The following is a 20,924-nucleotide window of genomic DNA, read 5'->3' as shown; positions in this document are numbered from 1 at the left end:
GGTTTTAACGTCAGTAATGAACATGATTAGAATTTTAATTCAGACAATACCTAACTAGAACCCATAAAGTGGTGACCCTAGACATTTGGGACTGAATGGAAACACTCGTTTTGATGAAGGATCACAGTGAATCTATTAGGCCGACAGTGCAGTCAGAAAGGGGGAGCCCTTAGATTGCAGAATTATTGTGAACCTGCCGGTGATTACTGACAGTTCTGACAAGATTTTAGTTAAAATGATCTCTCCTCGCTACCGAGATAGGACAGAAAAGATGTGCAGCAAAAGTGGCCAAACACCTGTTGCAGAATGGTTGGAGAAGTGCGGTAGAGATCCTTTGGAAATGATAGTTATGTTCGTCCAGAAATAGGGGTGGGGGGTGGGGGGTGGAGTGGTGTTGTAATGAGGTTAGGAGCTGAGTGACCTTGGCAGAACTCTAAATGGGAGTCTGTAACTTCTGCTTCCTTCCTGACACCAGGGACATGCTGTGGAACTTACTCAGTTAAAGCTTCTGCTAATGAACACAACCAACGATTCTTAAAAACAAAAATTCCTTTATTAATGTTACAAAATCAATGTTCAGAATGGACCAGGCAAACCCAAGTCCATTCCTTGCTTGCTCCAAAAACTAAATTCAAATCTAATTCATGGTCCCCACAAGAGAGTCAAACAAGATCCAGGCTGACAAGATAAGGCATTGTACTCCATCTTGATGTGACGCTTGAACTTAGCCAATTATTAAAGTTACAGAGCCAGTGCTCAGAGTGGACTGGGCAATCCAGATCCATTCCTTGCTTGCTCCAAACATCAAACTCAAAATCCAATTGAATCCAAGTCAAGGTCCCCACAAGGGAAACAAACAAGATCCAAGCTGACAAGATGAGGATTTCTGGGCTTGATTGGACCCTTGATCTTAGCCAAGATGCAGTTTGCATACAAAATCTGCCTTAGTTGTTACATCCGCTCAGGCAGGAGTTCACAGAGAGAAACAAGGCACAAGAGGCTCACACACCAGCTGAGATGCCAGTGGAGCTTCAATGGAAGCAGTTAAGCAGACTCAGAAAGAAGGTTGGTCACTGCCTGTGTAAAACCGCAGGCGGTCGTGGCGAAATTGAAGCAAAGCGTGCTTCCCTTTCAGCCAGATGAGACACCAGCTGGTTGTGTGTCACAATCCGTTTCTCTAAATTCAAGCTGGCCATAACAGCTCAGATGCGGTTAGTCGGGGGAATGGTGCAACCACTTGTTCCGTAGAAGAGGTTCTGCAACTGATATTTGCCACTTCCTATCTCACTATAGCAGCCTGCCGCGAAAATAACAATTGCTCAAAGCATTCCTGAAAATAACTTGGTTTTTAGAGTTTAGAAATTCCACTTAGAAATATTTTGATCTCAAAATTACACTCACTCGGCAGTTATTTTTGCTAGGAAGTTTCTGTGAATTGTTTCAGGAAGAATTGACTAGACGTGCAAAGTTGGAAGGGAAGATGTGTTCATTAGCAGAAGCTTTAACTGAGTAAGTTCCACAGCATGAATTTGTGTTTGTTCTGCAGGTTTGCGAGTTGTGGAAACACATTATTGTCTATGGATTTTAATGGCAATAGAAGAAGAATCAGTGATTGTTTTAAAGTGGGACAATGTGAACAGAATATTCGAACGATAGGACCCCTACAGTGTAGAAAGAGGCCATTCAGCCCATCGAGTCTGTGCCAACTCTCCGAAACTACCTCTTACCCACCTCAACCGATCCCTGTGCTGCTAAGTTTCACGCAGTAAACACTCTCCGGCTGTAGGACCTCGTCCCTCGGTGCTTCACGCCCTAAGATCCGGATTGACGACCACAGATAAAATCCATGATTTTAGTTGGAAAGATGCTGCAATGGTTTGCCGTTGCCTTTTCGATATTCCATTGTGCAGTGAAACTTGAAGCCAGAGCTTCTGGCTCAGGATCAAGGATATTATTAAAGTACCACACACGTCCCTTGGAGCCTTTCTATGTCGAGCTTATATTTAGGATTCTGAATGTTAAACTCAAGTTGAAACATGTTCTCTAGACTTGCTATGTTTTAAATGCCTTCGACATTACAAGAACCTCTTTTAGAAAGCTGCTGAATCTCTCATTTCCATAGAAAATTCAGTCTTTTTTGATATTTATCAGCTGCAATATTCGTATCATCTTTGTACATTTCTAATCTAGCCGTGGAATCTTACAATTTAAATGTGTAATTATTATGCTACGGAAAGCAATTGCAGCTACATGATATTTCGAATTCTGTCAATGATCTTAGTGACTGCTTTCATCATTTAGGGAACGATTAAAATGTTCACCCAATAAACCGTCCACTGGAGCATCGATTCCGATGCAATGACTTTGAAAGTTCAGGTTGAAATGTTCATGAGGTCAGGGGAACTTGATGGGTGCAGCGGAAGTGCCAGCACAACTGTGTTTAACGTAAAAAGAATTGACCAAGGGAAAGACAGAAGAGGCAGGAGGAAAAGAGCTGTTGTCTCCGACGGCAACATGACCCTGAAAGAGGAGCACAGAATACATTCAAACCTAAGGAACAGATAGGGAAGAGGTCCCATCTTTTTTCTACCCTGTTTCTCAGAACCTGTTCGGTTTAGGGCTATTAGTCTCACAAGCTGTGCACAGGGACAGGGAGAGATTTACAGTGTGGGATGGAGCATGAGGCGAGCGGACAAGTGAAAGACAGGGAGAGAGTCTCACTGTGGCAGAAATGTGGACAGAGCGAGATAGAGAGGAAATGGCAGAGACGGATAGGCTAAGACTGATAGAGACAGAGAAATTTAATGGGATTGAAGACAAGCAGAGAGATGAGACAGGCAGAAAGGGAATGGATGTATTGAAATGATTAACGAAGGTAACAGTTCTTGCACAAACTCATTCTCTAACTTCCCTAAACTTGGAATCCCAGTCGCTGAGCTACGCGAAGTCGCACAGTACAAATTCATGAAATCTGCAGCGTAATATCTCGAAAATATCTCTGACTTTGCTGACTTCTACCCAGACCTTGACACTCAAGAGACCTCCGCCCAGTTCAATGAAATAAGATAATTTCCTCACCACTGCCTGTACATTTGAATCCTGGTGTTCTTCATCTAATTTCACTATAAATCAGGAAGTAACTGCATTTACCCAACAATGAATAATCAGTTATTTCTATGGTTTGGATTTCAGCTATCACAAACCTCCATCTTTGTTCTTCGGTAACTTTCCGGCTACATTGTCCGATTCTATTGACCCATAATCCAATCAGTTTTGCACAGTTCTCCAATCTGACCAGCATCTTTTTGTTTTTCAACCCAGCTGCCTCATACAGTTCATAATTCGGCCCTGGCTCAGAAATAAACAAATCTAAACCGAGCATATGATTCATTACAAAACCGATTTAGAGAGGAAGGCCATTCTTTCCACAGGTCCATGTCTCTTTGTCACACCAGTCATTTTCAGTTGAGAATTTTCATGTGAGATCCTTCCTTTAGCAAATCCACAACCATCAGATACCCGCTTTCCACATTGATCTCATAAAAATAATTCACCAAAAGTATTTATTTAACTTTCGGCCTCGATGAAGTAGTTAATGTAGAAAAAAGAGAGAAGCACATCTCAGACGACGAATTGTCGTCTACTCAAAGAACACCGGGGCGATTATTGATAGGTGACCTCAGACAACAAAAGTCTGAGGTCACCTATCAGTCAACTCAAGAACAGCTTCTTCCCTACTGCCTTCAGTCTTTTGAATGGACCTACTTCACATTAAATTCATCTTTTTCTGCATTCTAGCTATGATTATAACACTACATGCTGCATCCTTTCCTTCGCTATATACAGTATGCTTTGTCTGTGTAGCGCACAACAGACAATACTTTTCACTGTATACTAATACATGTGACAATAATAAATCAAATCAAGGCTGTTATTGGATGTTAGCTTGTAGATTAAAACAAAGCACGTCCAGGCAAAGTCCAGTGGGTTAATTCATGGATAAAAGCTGCAGCATGAGAAAAGACTAGGCATTCCTGGAAATTAACTGCCAAGAATTAAATTGGGATGAGTGAAATTAAGGAATAGCAATCCCATTGTGTCAGTCATTGACAGTGATGATTTTGTTGACTGTGTTCAAATATGCAAAATAGTCGCAGGATAAGGAATGATTATGGTCCTGACCAGTCAAAGATATAATGCTCTTGATTTTTGAATTCCCATATGGACTGTGGGTGTCACCAGCTAGGGTAGCATTTATTGATCGCCCCTACTTGCACTTGAGAATTTGATTTGATTTGAGTTATTACTGTCACATGTATTAGCACAGTGAAAAGTATTATTTCTTGCACACTATACAGACAGAGCATACCGTTCATAGAGAAGAAAATGAGAGAGTGCAGAGTGCTATAGTCACAGCTTGGGTTTAGAGAAAGATCAACTTAATGCAAGGTAGGTCCATTCAAAATTCTGATAGCAGCAGGGAAAGAATTGTTCTTGAATCGGTTGGTATGTGACCTCAGAGTATCTTTTTCTTGATGGAAGAAGGTGGAAGACAGAAACTCCGGGGTGCGTGGGGTCCTTAATTATGCTGGCTGCTTTGCTGAGGTAGCGGGAAGTGTAGACAGAGTTGATGAATGGGAGGCTGGTTTGCGTGATGGATTGGGCTACATTCATGACCTTTTATTGCTACTTGCTGTCTTGGGTAGAGCAGGAGTCATACCAAGCTGTATTACAAACAGAAAGAATGCTTTCTGTGGAGTATCTGTAAATTTGGTGAGAGTTGTGGTTGGCGTGCCAAATTTCCTTAATCTTCTGAGAAAGTAGAGACGTTGGTGGGTTTTCTTAACTATAGTGTCAGGGGGACCACACAGTTGTTGGTGATCTGGACAACTAAAAATTTGAAGATCTTAACACTTTCTACTTCGTCCCCTTTGATGTAGACAGGGGCATGTTCTCCTTTACGCTTCCTGAAGCTGATGACAATCTTCTTCATTTTGTTGACATTGAGGGAGAGATGATTGTCGCCGTACCAGTTCATTAGATTCTTTGTTTCATTCCTGTACTCTGTCTCGTCATTGTTTGAGATCCGACCCATGACAGTGGTGTTATCAGCAAACTTGAAAATTGAACTGGAGGGGAATTTGGCTGCACAGTCATAGGTGTATAAGGAGTATAGTAGGGAGCTGAGAACACAGCCTTCTGGTGCACCAGTGTTGAGGATGATCATGAAGGAGGTGTTATTGCCTATCCTTGCAGATACGGTCTGTGAGTTAGGAAGTTCAGGATCCAATCGCAGAGGCAGAAGCTGAGGCCCAGACCATGGTGTTTAGAGATGATTTTTATGGGAATAATAGTGTTGAAGGCTGAGCTGTTGTCAATAAATAAGACTCTGACATTGGTATTTTTGTTATCTATGTGTTCCAGGATTGAGTGCAGGACCAGGGAGATGGTGTCTGCTGTGAACCTGTTGCAGCAGTAGGCAAACTGTAGTGGATCCAGGTAATCTGGGAGGCTGGAATTGATTCGTGCCATGACTAGCCTTTTGATGCACTTCATAATGATGGCTGTCAGAGCCACTGGCCGATAGTCATTAAGGCACGCTGCTTGGTTTTTATTAGGTACAGTGATGATGGTTGTCTTCTTAAAGCAGATAGAAACCTCAGAATGATGTGAAGAGAGGTTGAAGATATCTGCAAATATCCTTGCCAACTGATCTGTGCAGGATCTGAGTGCTCGTCCCATCTGGGCTGGTCGCTTCTCGTAGGTTGACCTTTGAGAAAGCTGCTCTGACATCCATCAATGGTGACCCCAGATACAGATTCATCCAGGGCTTCCAGGCTGCAAGGTGGCGCTGATCTGCATTCTTGTATTGCAGTTCCATTTGTGTTGGCACACCAACAGTGCTGTTAGGGAGGAAGTTCCAAGGTTTTCATCCACTGACAGTGAATGAATGGTGATATTTTTCCAAGTTAGGAAAGTGAATGTCTTGGAGGGAAATTTCCAAGTGGTGGTGTTCCCATTTGTCTTTTGATCTTGTTCTTCTGGATAATAGTGGTAATTGGTTTGGGAGTTGCTCCCATTGATGTATTCCTGCAGTACATCATATAGATGGTGTGCACTGCTGCCACTATTTGTTGGTGGTGGAGGAGGGAATGAATGTTTGTAGAAGGAGTGTAGAGGTGTAGATTGTTTTATCCTGGATGGTGTCAAGCTTCCTGAAGTAGTATTTGCACTTCACTGTCCCTTCAGAGCAGCTCCTTGAAAACTACCTCCTGGTCACAGTGACTGCACATATGCAAATGTTACCTACAACCACCAATTACCTTCATCCCTCTGCTGCCCTCACCTGGATTCTTGCTTTCACTTGAAATCGGAAGGTGTCTCCCAGAAACCCACCTGGTCGCAGTGCCTGCAGCAATGCAAATGTTACCTGCAACCGCCAATCACCTTCGCCTGTTCATCCCGAGCAGTTCGGTGATGCAGGACTCTGCTCTACGGGCTGTTTTTCAAACTGCTGCTGGAGGTCATCAATTTGGTGAAGGATGCACTTTGGTCCGCCCGACTTTTATTTATTGACAAGAGTCTGTCAGACTCTTATTTATTGACAACAGCTCAGCCTTCAACATTATTATTCCCATAAAAATCATCTCCAAACAGCATAGTCTGGGCTTCAGCTTCTCCCTCTGCGACTGGATCCTGAACTGAAGCTGTTATAGACAGTCACTGGATGGAGTCATACCTAGCACAGAGGAAGAGTTCAATCATCTCAGTTCCAGGACATCACTGCAGGAGTTCCTCAGAGTAGTGTCTCGGCCCAAATATCTTCAGCTGCTTCATCAATGGCCTTCATAAGATCAGAAGCAGGGATGTTTGAGGTTCTACGTGTCCCAAGTGTTGCGGAGGATGGGTCTGGCCACACTGCCGCAGAACACTCTACATGGTTGGACAGTACTGCAGCACCTGTCCATCGTGGAGAAATTTTTCCACAAACACACCTTTGACCAAATGGCGATCAAGCAGTGGTCAGTGTGTAATGTCCTTGAGGCCCTGAAAGAAAAGGGGATGGTGGATGATTCCCTGAGCAGCCTGTCAATGTCATCTGGCAGAATGCCTCATCACCAGAACTCACAAAGAAGCACCAAGACCTGGCTTGGCTGGTGGTGAGAAGAACACTCCCCATCAGATCCTTTATGCACGCTTAAGGTCTCAACATCACCGCATGCTGCCCTTGAAGTAGCTGCGGGGGTGATGAGACGGTCGCACACCTCCTTGTGGAATGCGCCTTTGCAAAGAAGGTCTGGAGTGAGATGCAGTGGTATTTGTCAAGGTTCATCCCGAGCAGCTCAGTGACGCAGGACTCTGTGCTCTACGGGCTGTTTCCGGGGACGCACACTGAGGCAAATATCAGCTGCTGCTGGAGGGTCATCAATTCGGTGAAGGACACACTTTGGTTGGCCCGAAACTTGCTGATCTTCCAGTGCAAAGATTTGTCCTTGACCGAGTGTTGCAGATTGGCATATTCCAAGGTCCAGGACTACATGCTGAGGGGCATGCTCAAGCTTGGGACAGTTGCTGCAAAGGCACAATGGGGAAAGGCCACACTGTAAAGCCTTTCAACCAAGGCAGACCAAGGGCCCAGGAACTGCAGAATACCCTCGGCCTTGCGTAACTGTGTGCTAATCTGAAAAATAACAGCACACAGTAAAAGCTGAGGCATGTATATAGTTTTAAGTAATGAAATCTAATGAATGTAATGTCATGTAAATAAGCATAGTATTGTACAGAAAAAAAATTATTCTGTTTTTGCCCTGTTTGTAATTTTTGGCTCTGTTGTTTTGCAATTGTCTATTTGAGAGTTTTTTTATGAATAAAGAATATTTTTGAAATAAAAAAAACATTGGCAGGAGGACCATAAGCAAGGGAGAGGTGAGTTGAAATTCTTTGATCCTTCTATTACAAGGGCAGTATGACAGTTAGGGCAATGGTATGCTTCTCCTGCTAGATATGGGTAATTAGGGAGGAATCTAGTCTCCCTGACAACTTTGTCTGCAGGAAGTATTTCCACTTGCAGCTCCTCACAGACCGCATTGTTCGGTTAGAGCGGCAGGTGGATGCATTGCGGAGGATACAGAAGGCAGAGAGTGTGATAGACAGTGGTGGAGGCTGCCTCGCTAAATATTTTTAAGACGTGGGTTGATGGGTTTTTGATAAGAGAGGGGATTAAAGGTTATGGGGAGAGGGCGGGAAAGTGGAACTGAGCCACGACAGATCAGCCATGATCTTATTGAACGGCGGGACAGGTTCGAAGAGCTAGATGGCCGACTCCTGCTCCTATTTCTTATGTTCTTATGTTCTTATTAGTTACTGGGAGGTTGTCACACCAGACATTCAGACAGGTAGATGGATGACCGCCAGGAGAGGCAGACAGGTAGTGCAGGAGCCTCCTATGCCTATTCTCCTTTCAAACAGGTATATCGTTTTGGTTACTGTTGAGGGGGATAGCATGTTTGGGGGAAGTACCAACAGCAGCCAGGCCTGTGGCACCACAGCTGGTTCCGCTGTGGGACAAGGTCGAGCAAAGAGCAAGCGAGTAGTAGTAATAGGGAACTCGCTAGTTAGAGGCACAGACAGGCATTTTTGTGGCCACAATTGAAACTCCAAAATGATGTATTGCCTCAAGGATGTCTCTGAGCGATTGCAGGACATTCCTAAGGGGGAGGGTGAGCAGCCAGAGGTTGTTGTACATATTGGTACCAATGACATAGGTAGGAAAAGGGATGTGGTCCTGAAGTATGAATATAGAGAGTTAGGCATAAGGCTAAAACTGCAGGACCTCAAAGGGAGTAATTTGAGGACTGCTACTGGTGCCACATGTTACTGAGAGTAGAAATAGGGAGATTAGGCAGATGAATGCGTGGCATGAGAGCTGGTGCAGAGGGCAGGGATTTAGAGTTTTAGATCATTGGGATCTTTTCTGGGGAACAGCTGATCTGTTCAAAAGGGTCAGGTTACACCTGAACTGGAAGGAGACTAACAACCTGGTGGGGAGATTTGCTCGAGCCACTCAGGAGGGCTTAAACTAGTTTGGCAGGGACGTAGGATCCAAAGCAGTAGGGAGACAGGTTGAGGACAGCACAAAATTTAAACAGAGCACATTAAATAGTAAAGGCAGAATCAGTAATCCTAGTAACAGACAGATCAGGCAAAAGCAAGATAGAGAGCAAGGGAAGTCCAGATTAAACAGCATTTATTTCAATGCAAGAGGCCGAATGGCCAAAGCAGATGAACTCAGGGCATGGATAATTACGTGGGACTGGGATATGATAGCAATTACTGAATCATGGCTAAGGGAGGGACAGGACTGGCAGCTCAATGTTCCAGGCACAGATGCTACAGGAAAGATAGAACACGAGGTAACAGAGGAGGGGAGTTGCACTTTGATTAGAGAAAACACCACGGCCGTACTGAGAAGGGATATATCCAAGAGTTCAACTACTGAGTCTACATGGGTAGAACTGAGAAATAAGAAGGGGGAAATCACTTTGATAGGGTTGTACTATAGGTCCCCAAATAGTCGGTGGGAAATTGAGGAGCAAATATGTAAGGAGATTACAGATAGCGCCAAGAAAAATAGGGTGGTAAGAGTTGGCGATTTTAACTTTCCCGACATTGACTGGGACAGCCATAGTATTAGAAGGTTGGATGGAAAGAAATTTGTTGAGTGTATTCAGGAGCAATTTCTCATTCAGTATGTGGCTGGCCCAACCAGAGAGGGGCAAAACTTGACCTCCTCTTGGGAAATAAGGAAGGGCAAGTGACAGAAGTGTTACTGAGGGATCACTTTGGGACCAGTGGCCATAATTCCATTAGTTTTAAGATAACTATGGAGAATGATAAGTCTGGCCCAAAAGTTAAAATTCTAAGTTGGGGCAAGGCCAATTTTGATGGTATCAGGCAGCTAATTGTGGGAGTCTGTGGGAAGGCAAAGGGACGTCTGCTAAGTGACAGGCTTTCAAAAATGTGTTAACCAGGGTGCAGGGTAAACACATTCCTTTAGGAATGAAGGGCAAGGCTGGCAGAAGTAGGGAACCCTGGATGATTCAGGATATTGAGGCCCATGGTCAAGTAGAAGAAAGAGGCACATGACATGCATAGGCAGCTGGAATCAAATGAATCCCTTGGAGTGTAGGGGTTGCAGTAGTAGAGTTAAGAGAGAAATTAGAAGGGCGAAAAGGGAACACAAGATTGTTTTGGCAGACGAGGCAAAGGAGAATTCAAAGAGCTTGTACAAATACATAAAGGGCAAAAAAGTAACAAGGGAGCGAGTAGGGCCTCTTAAGGATCAACAAGGTCATCTATGTGTGGGTCCACAAGAGATGGGTGAGATCCTAAATGAATATTTCTCATCAATATTTACTGTTGAGAAATGCAAGGATGTTAGGGATCGTGGAGAAATAAATAGTGATGTCTTGAGGAGTGTACATATTACAGAAAAGGAGGTAGATAAATCCCTGGGCATGAAGGTAGATAAATCCCCAGGACCTAATGAAGTGTATCCTAGGACACTGTGGGAGGCTAGGGTGGAAATTGCAGGTCCCCCAGCCGAGGTATTTGAATCATCTATAGTCATAGGTGAGATGCCTGAAGATTGGAGAGTGGCAAATGTTGTGCCTTTGTTTAAAAAGGGCTGCACGGAAAAGCCTGGAAACTACAGGCCAGTGTGCCTCACATCTGTGGTGGGTAAGTTTTTGAAAGGTATTTTGAGAGATAGGATCTACAGGTATTTAGAGACACAAGGACTGATTAGGGACAGTCAGCATGGCTTTGTGAGTGGAAAATCATATCTCACAAATTTGATTGAGTTTTTTGAAGGGGTAACCAAGAAGGTAGATGAGGGCAGTGCAGTTGATGTTGTCTACATGAACTTTTGCAAGGCCTTTGACAAGATACCGCATGGAGGTTGTTGCATAAGGTTAAATCTCACGGGATCCAGGGTGAAGTATCTAAATGGATACAAAATTGGCTCCTTGACAGAAGCCAGAGGTTGGTTGTAGACAGTTATTTTTTCAAACTGGAGACCTGTGACCAGTGGCGTGCCTCAGGGATCAGCGCTCGGTCCATTGTTGTTTGTCATTTATATTAATGATTTGGTTGAGAATATAGGAGACATGATTAGTAAGTTTGCAGATGATACCAAGATTGGTGGCATAGTGGACAGTGAAAAATGCTATCTCCGATTGCAATGGAATCTTGATCAATTGGGCCAGTGGGCTGATGAATGGCAGATGGAGTTTAGTTTAACAAATGCGAGGTGTCCCTTAGAGGATGAGAAGGGGGACTTAGTGGTAGGGGATGGGGAAATGGCTGAGGTCTTGAATAACTTTTTTGTTTCAGTCTTCACGGAGGAGGACGTGAATAATTTGCCGGATGTTAGAGATGGAAAGGTGGTAGGACTGGAGGGTCTCGATGACATTACTGTTACTAGAGAGGCGGTGCTCGACAGACTGGAGGGGCTGATTGTGGACAAGTCCAGGACCGGATGGAATGCATCCGAGGGTCCTGAAAGAAATGGCGGAGGTGATAGTGGATGCCTTGGTGGTTATTTTCCAGACTTCGCTGGATTTCGGGGAAGTGCCAGATGATTGGAAAACGGCTAATGTTACGCTGTTGTTTAAGAAGGATGCCAGGCAAAAGGCGGGGAATTATAGGCCTGTTAGTTTAACGTCTGTTGTAGGTAAAATGTTAGAATCCGTCATCAAGGAGGAAATAGCGAGGCATCTTGAGGGGAATTGCTTGATAGAGCAGACACAGCACGGTTTCATTAAAGGGAAGTCATGTCTGACAAATTTACTGGAGTTCTATGAGGATGTGTCTAGGGCGGTGGATAGAGGAGAGCCGGTGGATGTGGTCTTTCTTGATTTTCAGAAGGCGTTTGACAAAGTACCTCACAAGAGGTTATTGCAGAAGGTAAGGGGGCATGGAGTTGGGGGTAGGGTGTTAGCGTGGATAGAGGACTGGTTGTCAAATAGGAGGCAGAGAGTGGGGGTCAATGGGTGCTATTCGGATTGGCGGATAGTGACTAGTGGAGTGCCCCAGGGGTCAGTGCTGGGGCCTCAGCTATTTACCATTTATATAGATGATCTGGAGGAGGGAACCGAGTGTAGGGTGTCAAAATTTGCTGATGACACCAAAATTGGTGGAAAGGCAAATTGTGCGGAGGGTGTGAGAGTCTACAGAAGGATCTAGATAGGTTGGGCGAATGGGCCAGGAAATGGCAGATGGAATTTAATGTTGGCAAGTGCGAGGTGGTCCACTTTGGTAGGAATAATGGTAGGAAGGATTATTACTTACGTGGAGAAAAACTGCAGCAGGCGACGGTGCAGAGGGACCTTGTGCATGAGTCGCAAAAACCCAGCTTGCAGGTGGTCAGGAAGGCGAATGGGATGCTGGCCTTCATCGCGAGGGGGATTGAATATAAAAGTAGGGAGGTCTTGCTGCGGCTGTATAGGGCATTGGTGAGGCCGCAGCTGGAGTACTGTGTGCAGTTTTGGGCGCCGTACTTACGCAAGGATATTTTGGCCTTGGAGGGAGTGCAGAGGAGGTTTACTAGGCTGATGCCGGAGTTGAGGGGGTTGAGCTATGAGGACAGGCTGAATAAACTAGGCTTGTACTCGTTAGAGTTTAGAAGAATGAGGGGAGAACTCATTGAGACATATAAGATGATGAATGGGATGGATAGGATAGAGGTGGAGAGACTCTTCCCGCTCAGAAAGGATAGTAGGACTAGGGGGCACAGCCTCAAGACAAAGGGGGGGCGGTTTAGAACGGAGTTGAGGAGGAACTTCTTCACTCAAAGGGTGGTGAATCTCTGGAATTCTCTGCCCGTTGAAGTGATGGAGGCTACCTCGCTAAATATTTTTAAGACGCGGGTTGATGGGTTTTTGATAAGAGAGGGGATTAAGGGTTATGGGGAGAGGGCGGGAATGTGGAACTGAGCCAAGACAGATCAGCCATGATCTTACTGAATGGCGGGGCAGGCTCGAAGGGCTAGTTGGCCTACTCCTGCTCCTATTTCTTATGTTCTTATGTTATGTTCTTATGATGCATTTTGGCAGATTGAACCAGGGCAGGACTTAGATAATGGTAGGGCGCTGGGGAGAGTTACAGAACAAAGAGATCTAGGAGTACATTTAATAGCTCCTTGAAAGTGGAGTCACATATGGACAGATTGGTGAAGAAGGCATTCGGCATGCTTGATTTCATCGGTCAGAACACTGAATACAGGAGTTGGGACATCTTGTTGAAGTTGTACAAGACATTGGTAAGGTCACACTTGGAATACTGCGCACAGTTTTGGTTACCCTATTATAGAAAGGATATTATTAAATTAGAAAGAGTGCGGAAAAGATTTACTAGGATGCTACTGGGACTTGATGGTTTGGGTTATAAGGAGAGGCTGGATAGACAGGGATTTTTTCCTCTGGAGCGCAGGAGGCTGAGGGGTGATCTTGTAGAGGTTTATAAAATAGAGGGGCACAGATCAGCTAGATAGTAATATCTTTTCCCAAAAATAGGGGAGTCTAAAACTAGAGGACATAGGTTTAAGGTGAGAGGGGAGAGATACAAAAGTGTCCAGAGGATGGTGAGTGTCTGGAATAAGCTGCCAGAGGTAGTAGTAGAAGCAAGTACAATGTTGTCTTTTAAAAAACATTTAGACAATTACATGGATAAGATGGGTATAGAGGGATATCGGCCAAATTCAGGCAATTGAAATTAAGTTAGGGGTTTAAAAAAAAGGGCGGCATGGACAAGTTGGGCTGAAGAGCCTGATTCCATGCTGTAAACCCCTATGACTCTATATCAAAATCTCATTCTCAACTGTGCACACATTTATCTGTAAATAGTTATAAATAATAGTAAATCTGATGAAGTTATTGATCCAGCGATTGGTCATGAAAGAATTTGATAAAATGTGATTTTGAGATATATAGATTTTGATATCTACTACCATATTCAGGGATATACACTGTTGTTGAGACACAGGTCAGAAGCCCCAAGGTATTTTATTAAGATAGCCTAGACCCTAAGTTTCTACCTTTGAATTTGGCATGAATGAGCATAAGGTTTTTCACTCCAGGTATGATTCAAGTGACTCACTAGAAAGCTTTTTATCAAACAAAGTTTATTTCAGCACACAGTTACAACACAATAAGAAAAAGTAACTTTTACAAATTACAATAATCGAACATGATATAGTATAAACCTTAACAGCCAGTTAACTCTGATGTTCCAAGTCAAACAACACCCACAAATGTACACTCCTTTCTAGACTTGGAACAAAAAGTAAGTATGCTTACATCATGCTGCGATTTGGTCCTTTGAATGTTGGATCAAACCTCGGAGGCTTCCCAGTCTTGGAACTTTTGAAAAAGCCACTGGAAAGAGGGAGACAGAGACAGAGAGAAAGAGAGAGAGAGACAGGCAGACAGACAGACAGACAGACAGAGACACTGCTTGCCTCCACCAGCTTCTGACAACAACTCACAGACAGCAGAATTTCCAACTGCAGTGAGAGGAGAAATCAAGACACAATGCTCTCTGTCTCAAGTCCAACGAACAGCTGATTAAAAAAAGAAACCAAAACCTTGGACTTTTCTGCAAAAAAACACTGTCCCCAGTCATCACCTGACCTGTCAATCATGCTCCACACAACAATTGCAAAAGAATCATAGAACTCCAGGACACGGCATCAGTCCAGGTTAAAAATAAACATGATGTTCATTATATTATTTTCTCTAACAATTAGAGGACACTAGTTACAGACAAACTGATGCCAAAATAAAATGCTATGAGCTGCTTGAAAAAACCTGCAAAGAAACATGATTAAAATACATTTCTTAAAGGCAAAGTATTGCTAAACTATTCGGATTCTAAGGTTGCTGTTTTCTTTATAATACGATGCGTAAAATCAAATGCATCAGTGAAACTGTGGCCTAACAATTGGTTTATATAAATGTACAAATTCTATTTTTTCTGCCTATTTGTAAAATCTGAAATACCTCTCTGTCTTGCTTTCAGTCTATCTCTCTAAACCCATACATTTCAGGAAATATCTGACCATCCATTGCTTTGCTGGGTTGTGTTGCTGTTGCTTGATTCTGACAAAGGAATCCTTTATCAAACACACTGCTGAGTACAGTGAAGGAAAGCTGATTTGCATAGCAGGATTAACATTAAGCGGAATTAAAAAATTTTAAATGAATATTCATGAAATGTTTGGGTTTGCCTCTCATTTCCAACAGCTATTTAATTTTCTTTATTTTCACTGTGGTTTTGTTCCCATTTCTTTCACTCATTCAGTCGGAAATAGTAACTTCCCCTAAACAAATTCTATATTTCCCTAAGGGTGCTAACAATTAGCTTCTGCTTTAGTTCCTCACTGTTAACCCATTATGGAAACATAGGAACTCGGAGCAGGAGGCAACCATTTGGCCCTCAGAGCCTGCTCCACCAGTAGTAATAATCATGGCTGATCCTTAATCTAGATGCCATGTTCCTGCTTTCTTCCCATATTCCCTAACATCATTAAAATCTAAAAAATAAATCTAATATATTCAGTGACTTGGCCTCCACAGCCTTCTGTGGATAGAAATTCAACAGGTTGACCACTCTTTGAGTGAAGAAGGTTTCCTCATCTCAGTCCTAAATGGTCTACTCCGTATCCTGAGACTGTGTCCCCTGGCTCTCGATTCCCCAACAAGGGAAAACATCCTCCCTAGTCTATCAAGTCCCTGTTATAATTGTATATGTTTGAATCAGAACTCTTCTCATCCTTCTAATCTCCAGTGAATGCAGGTCCAGTCAAACCAACCTATCCTCATGGGACCGTCCCACCTCAACTTATTTCTCCAATGACATATTGTTCATCAAGGCATTATTTTTTTAAGTATTTTCTTATTTACAGCAGGGCTAACCACATAAAAGTTGAGTTTCACAACATTTCAGCTAATTTACAGAAGGGGTCTCTATTGTGAGGACTTATAAAGGGCATCATGCTGAGCATCAGAGACTATCATATAGTATACAGGATTCTAAGTTTAACTACATGTGCAATTTTACAGTCAATGACGTCATAAGATACAAATAAATGTACTTAGGTCGTGTTCCAATACCTGTACATGGCAGTCCTGGTATGGTGTAAACCAGGACATAAAAAAGAAAGAAATTTGGCAATCCAACTATATAAATAGTTAACACAGACGGTAGAAATATTAAAATGTCTAATGGGATGTTGGTGTTTATCTGAAGGAGCTTGGAGTACAAAGAGGTGAAAAAGTGGTTCAATTTCCCCTTTACCAGAATGAAACCAAGGATTAAATGTTGAATAAATAGGGATAACATTGCCTTATATTGCATGAGATGGGAGATGCGAAAAAGAATGGATCATTACGATCCACAATGATCCCAGAGCAACTTGGTAATTTTGGCACAGATATGTGATGTTTGATGTGACCTTTTATGGTGGATAGCAAAAATCTGTGTGCCAATTTGCTGTTGAAACAAAGATCAGCACCACTGCAAGGGCAAAAAACAGATGGGAGACAGTGAAGTTGCTGTTATGAACAAAAGATTAAATCTGATGATGGCTAGGTTCGGATGGAGCAATGTATATCAGTAACAGAGTTTATATGAAGGGAGGAGATTACTGGGTTCAGAAGAGGACTGAAATCATTAGAAAGAAGGCAAATTGAATTAAGATGCTCACTGAAATCATGAATGTAAGAAGTAATTCAGTAGAGATTAGGATACAATACCGAATGGAGAATTTTAGAACTGGCAGTAAGAGAATTATACAGAGACGGAGAAATGTCTTGTAGCATCTTCATGAAGTTGTCATCCCTCTTTCTTGCACAGACTCACAAACCAACAGTGCCCTACAAGTCATCAAGTAAGTTTTTGCCTGCGGAAACAGAAGTGAAACTATTGACTCCAAGTATGTTTAAATAAAATTGGGGAAATGCGTTAATTTTGCTTATGTGTAACAAAAATCTATAGTTCTGGAAGGGTGAAGTGGATTGTCGGTATGTAAGAAATAGGAGCAGGAGTAGGCCATCTAGACCCTCGAGCCTGCCCCGCCATTCAATAAGATCATGGCTGATCTGTCGTGGCTCAGTTCCACTTTCCCGCCCACTCCCCATAACCCTTAGCCACCAAATAAACTGGACGACACGATGTGGCTCAGAAAATAAATTTACATGGTGCTTGAAGCTTGCACACTTGGCGGTTCAATTCATAAAAGGATGTTGTTTCAACTTATGGATATAAGCTAACAGTTTTTAGGTGGTGGTGTTCAGTTGTGGATTGATTAGCAGAGACACCATATTGATTTTTAAGTGCTGGGCGAACTTGAAACTGGGAGTGTTTCAAATCTGACTTTTAGACCCTTTTAATTCTCAGGTGCCCCCATACACACTCTGCCTGAAAGAATATCAGCAATTCCGAATCGCACAGCAGAAGTTGTGGGCGGGGCACCCAAAATCCTGCAGCTCCAATTGGTGCCTCCAACTGCGCGTGCACAGAAAAACAAACAATAGAATGTGACTCCCCAGCCACATCGCTCCTGGGCTGGATAATGCCTCCCCCTGCCCCCACAGACATTACTCCACCCCCACAACATTACTGATGCCCTCACCCCTTCCGCCATCCAGACCAATCGCGGGGCCCTCCCACCTTTCTCCCACCAATCTCAGGCAGAGTGGCGGCAGAGCTCTTCCCACCCCCCCATACCCCCACCAATCTCAGACAGAGTGGCAGCATACACCCCCTTTTCTCCACTGATCTCAGGCAGAGTGGCAGCAGATCCCCCTTATTAATCATGAATAGCAGTGGACCCTTCCATTCCCCCTCATTGATCATAGGATGGTGGCAGCGGATCACCCCTTCCCCTTCACTGATCACATTCAGAGTAGCAGCAGACCCCCTGCTCCCCCTCACTAATCAGAAGCAGAGTGGCAGCAGATCCCCCTTTCCCCCTCAGTGATCACAGGCAGAGTGGAAGTGGATTTAAATACATGAAAATGCATTTAAATGGCTATTGCGCCCATTTTGTGCGTGGTCCCGATTGCGGCCATTTTCAGGCCCTGGTAAAGGGATAACTGGCACGGAGGCAGGTGTGGATCATGCTCCCGCCTCTGATTTGTGCCTGGCTTTACCAAGTTTACACACCCGAAAACGGGCACAACGCAATGGTAAAATCAAGCCCAAAGTACATGACAGGATCTAATATGCCCAGACACAGGAATATTTTAAAAGACAGGGTTGCAGATGTTGATAAGGAGCACTAACACTGAGTTTCATACTCTCCATGCCAAGTAAAGGTATGTCATAGTTTAAAACTTATGAATTTGATCTTTATACCATGTGGAATGTTTCAGAACTGATTTTTAAAAATGAAAAATGTGCTGCAAAAGATAGCTGCCAAAGCTCATAAGGCCTGATGTGTGAATTCAAAAACTACCACACCCACTCACAAGGATTAAATGATACAATAGAGACCGTGATACTTCAACCATCCATTTTCTAGGACTATTCAAAGGACGTTCAAATTGAATGTGTCTTTCTGAAATAAAAGTGGTGACTGTCTTAACCCTTCTCAGGCTCAATGTCTACAAACAATAAACCAGGTTTTGGCTAATCTGCACCAACATCATGTTTGGAAATGGGAACTGTGCGATGTCAAATAATATCTGAATGATGTCTGTCTCCTTTTTTATCTTTAAATGCTGTCTACAGAGACACAGAAGCAGCAGAGAAAGCAATAAAATCTAAGCCTTAAGAACCAAAGAAAGTAAAACCTTAACTTCAAGCCTCTTCTCTGGTCCATCAATATTGAAATCTGATCTCCTGGGAACATGTTTATGTAATCAACAAGTATCCTGCAGAGAACTAATCTCTTTGACAGAATCTTGATAATTATTTCAGCACATGATTCCGGCCGTTGAAATTATCTGAACTACACTTCAGGCGTGAAGACCTTCACGTGTACAACACACGTTTTCTAGAGTGGGACAATCATGTAAGTTATGACCTGTTCATTTTGCTCATAACTTCTAGAAGTGCACTGTTTTCTTCAACTGCACTTTCTTTGAGTGCATGGCTGCAAGTGACTTTGATAGTGTTTAGGCTGAGTGAGTAAATAAACAATTGTCTTGACTTAAACCCAAAGAGCCTGCTGCTAATTATCAAATTGTCCACACACTTTGGGTGAAATAATACTTAACAAAATTGTACTCATTATGGATAACAGGAAAGGTAACAAGGATTTCAGTAGTTTTGCATCCTGGTCAGTCACAGTGGTTAGCACTGCTGTCTCACAGTGCCAGAGGCCAGTGTTCAATTCCAGCCTCGGGTCACTGTGTGGAGTTTGCACATTCTCCTCGTGTCTGCTTGGGTTTCCTCCAGGTGCTCTAGTTTCTTCCCACAGTCCAAAGATATGCAGGTTAGGTTGATTGGCCATGCTAAATTGACCCTAGCGTCAGGGAATTGGCAGGGTAAATACGTCGGGTAATGGGAATAGGGCCTGGGTGTTATTGTGGTTGGTGCAGACTCGATGGGCCAAATAGTCTCGTTCTGCATTATAGGGATTCTGTGATCAGTCTTAAGTCCAACAAGATTTGCTTGACATTGCGTATTATGAGAGCATTTGCAGATCAGAATTTTCCACTGCCTTGTCATGTGATATCCCTATCTTGAAAACAAATCAGGGGTCTTCACAGGGACAATGCTGAAAAAATGTTTCCCCTTGTGTGGGAGACTAGAACTAGAGAACAGAGCTTAAGAATAAGGGGTCACCTGTTTAAAGTGGAGATGAGGAGATGCTCTTTTCTCTGAAAATTGTGAATTTTTGGAACTCTCTTCTCCACAGCACACTGAATCTTTTAAACGAAAATGTTGATAAATTCTTGATGAACAAGACAATGGAATGATACCAAGGCTGGGCAGGAATGTGGAGATCACAATAAAATCAGCCACAATCTTATTAAATGGTAAAGCAGGCTTGAAAGAGCCAGATTTCTGTTTCTAATTCCTACGTAGGTTTGTTAGCAAATGGAAATACATACGTTTATTTTTTTTTAAAGAAGATAAATGATTTGTGAAAATTTCCATTTACGTACCTTGTCAGCTCATTGTATAGTGACTGATCCTGTAGTTGTAATTCCTGTTAGAATTAGAAGGCACTTTTTTTGTGAATAGGGTAAGAGCATGGTAAAAGATAACTGAGGTGCAATGTAGAATAAATTGTAAATGAATGAATTAAAGTAATGCACAAAATGATGCCCTGACCATGTAATTAGAGGTTTCATCAAGTGGTTTTGAAACTTCCTCCTGTGAAAATGCAATTTGAAAAACAAAATATAAATCAGCTGCACAAAAAAATCCATTGTAATTACTTCAAAATTAACATGTCATATATCCCACAATTCAAGCTGGAATGGTGCTTGCTGGAAGGGAGACAGAGCACAAATGAGAAATCTTGCATCAAGAGAGTCCATGCTGCAGATTTCCATTGTCTCAGCAACACTTCTAGTATGCAAACTGACAGTAATCAAGCATCTCACCCACTCTCTGAAGCAACAATCAGCCCAGAAAATAACACATTGGTAATGATTGAATGTACTGATATTCACATATGGTTGGTCCTTTTCCTAACAACCTCCATTGAAAATTGGTTTGAAAATAACCTCAAACCAGGCATTGTGTTTCTCGAACTCACTGCAGTATTCAACATGATGGGGCACATTGGTTTCGTTATCAAAGTTCTGCCTCAGTGGGTTATTGATGCCATTGAACCATCTATCTCAGAGTAATAATTCGGAGTGCAGATGGGTGATGAGACAGGCACCTGGAGGAAACAGTCAGATGGG

General features: G+C 43.0%; 1 protein-coding gene across 1 annotated transcript in view; it reads right to left on the bottom strand.

Moving 5' to 3' along the window:
• LOC145353708 (uncharacterized) overlaps positions 1-20,924 on the bottom strand; it is an 88,899-nt gene that overhangs the window by 39,287 nt on the left and 28,688 nt on the right. The window contains exons 9-12 of the mRNA XM_080204476.1: positions 20,344-20,385; positions 20,175-20,218; positions 16,954-16,960; positions 8,521-8,611 (exon numbers count right to left, since the gene is read on the bottom strand). Coding sequence (XP_080060602.1) covers positions 8,521-8,611; positions 16,954-16,960; positions 20,175-20,218; positions 20,344-20,385 — 184 coding nt within the window. The remainder of the gene's footprint in view (positions 1-8,520; positions 8,612-16,953; positions 16,961-20,174; positions 20,219-20,343; positions 20,386-20,924) is intronic.

Source organism: Carcharhinus amblyrhynchos, chromosome 16 (genome assembly GCF_965287045.1).
Source record: "Carcharhinus amblyrhynchos chromosome 16, sCarAmb.v2.hapA, whole genome shotgun sequence".
Classification (NCBI taxonomy): domain Eukaryota; kingdom Metazoa; phylum Chordata; class Chondrichthyes; order Carcharhiniformes; family Carcharhinidae; genus Carcharhinus; species Carcharhinus amblyrhynchos.
Note: the sequence above shows the minus strand (reverse complement) of the source record. Positions and strands in the feature narration are given on the sequence as shown.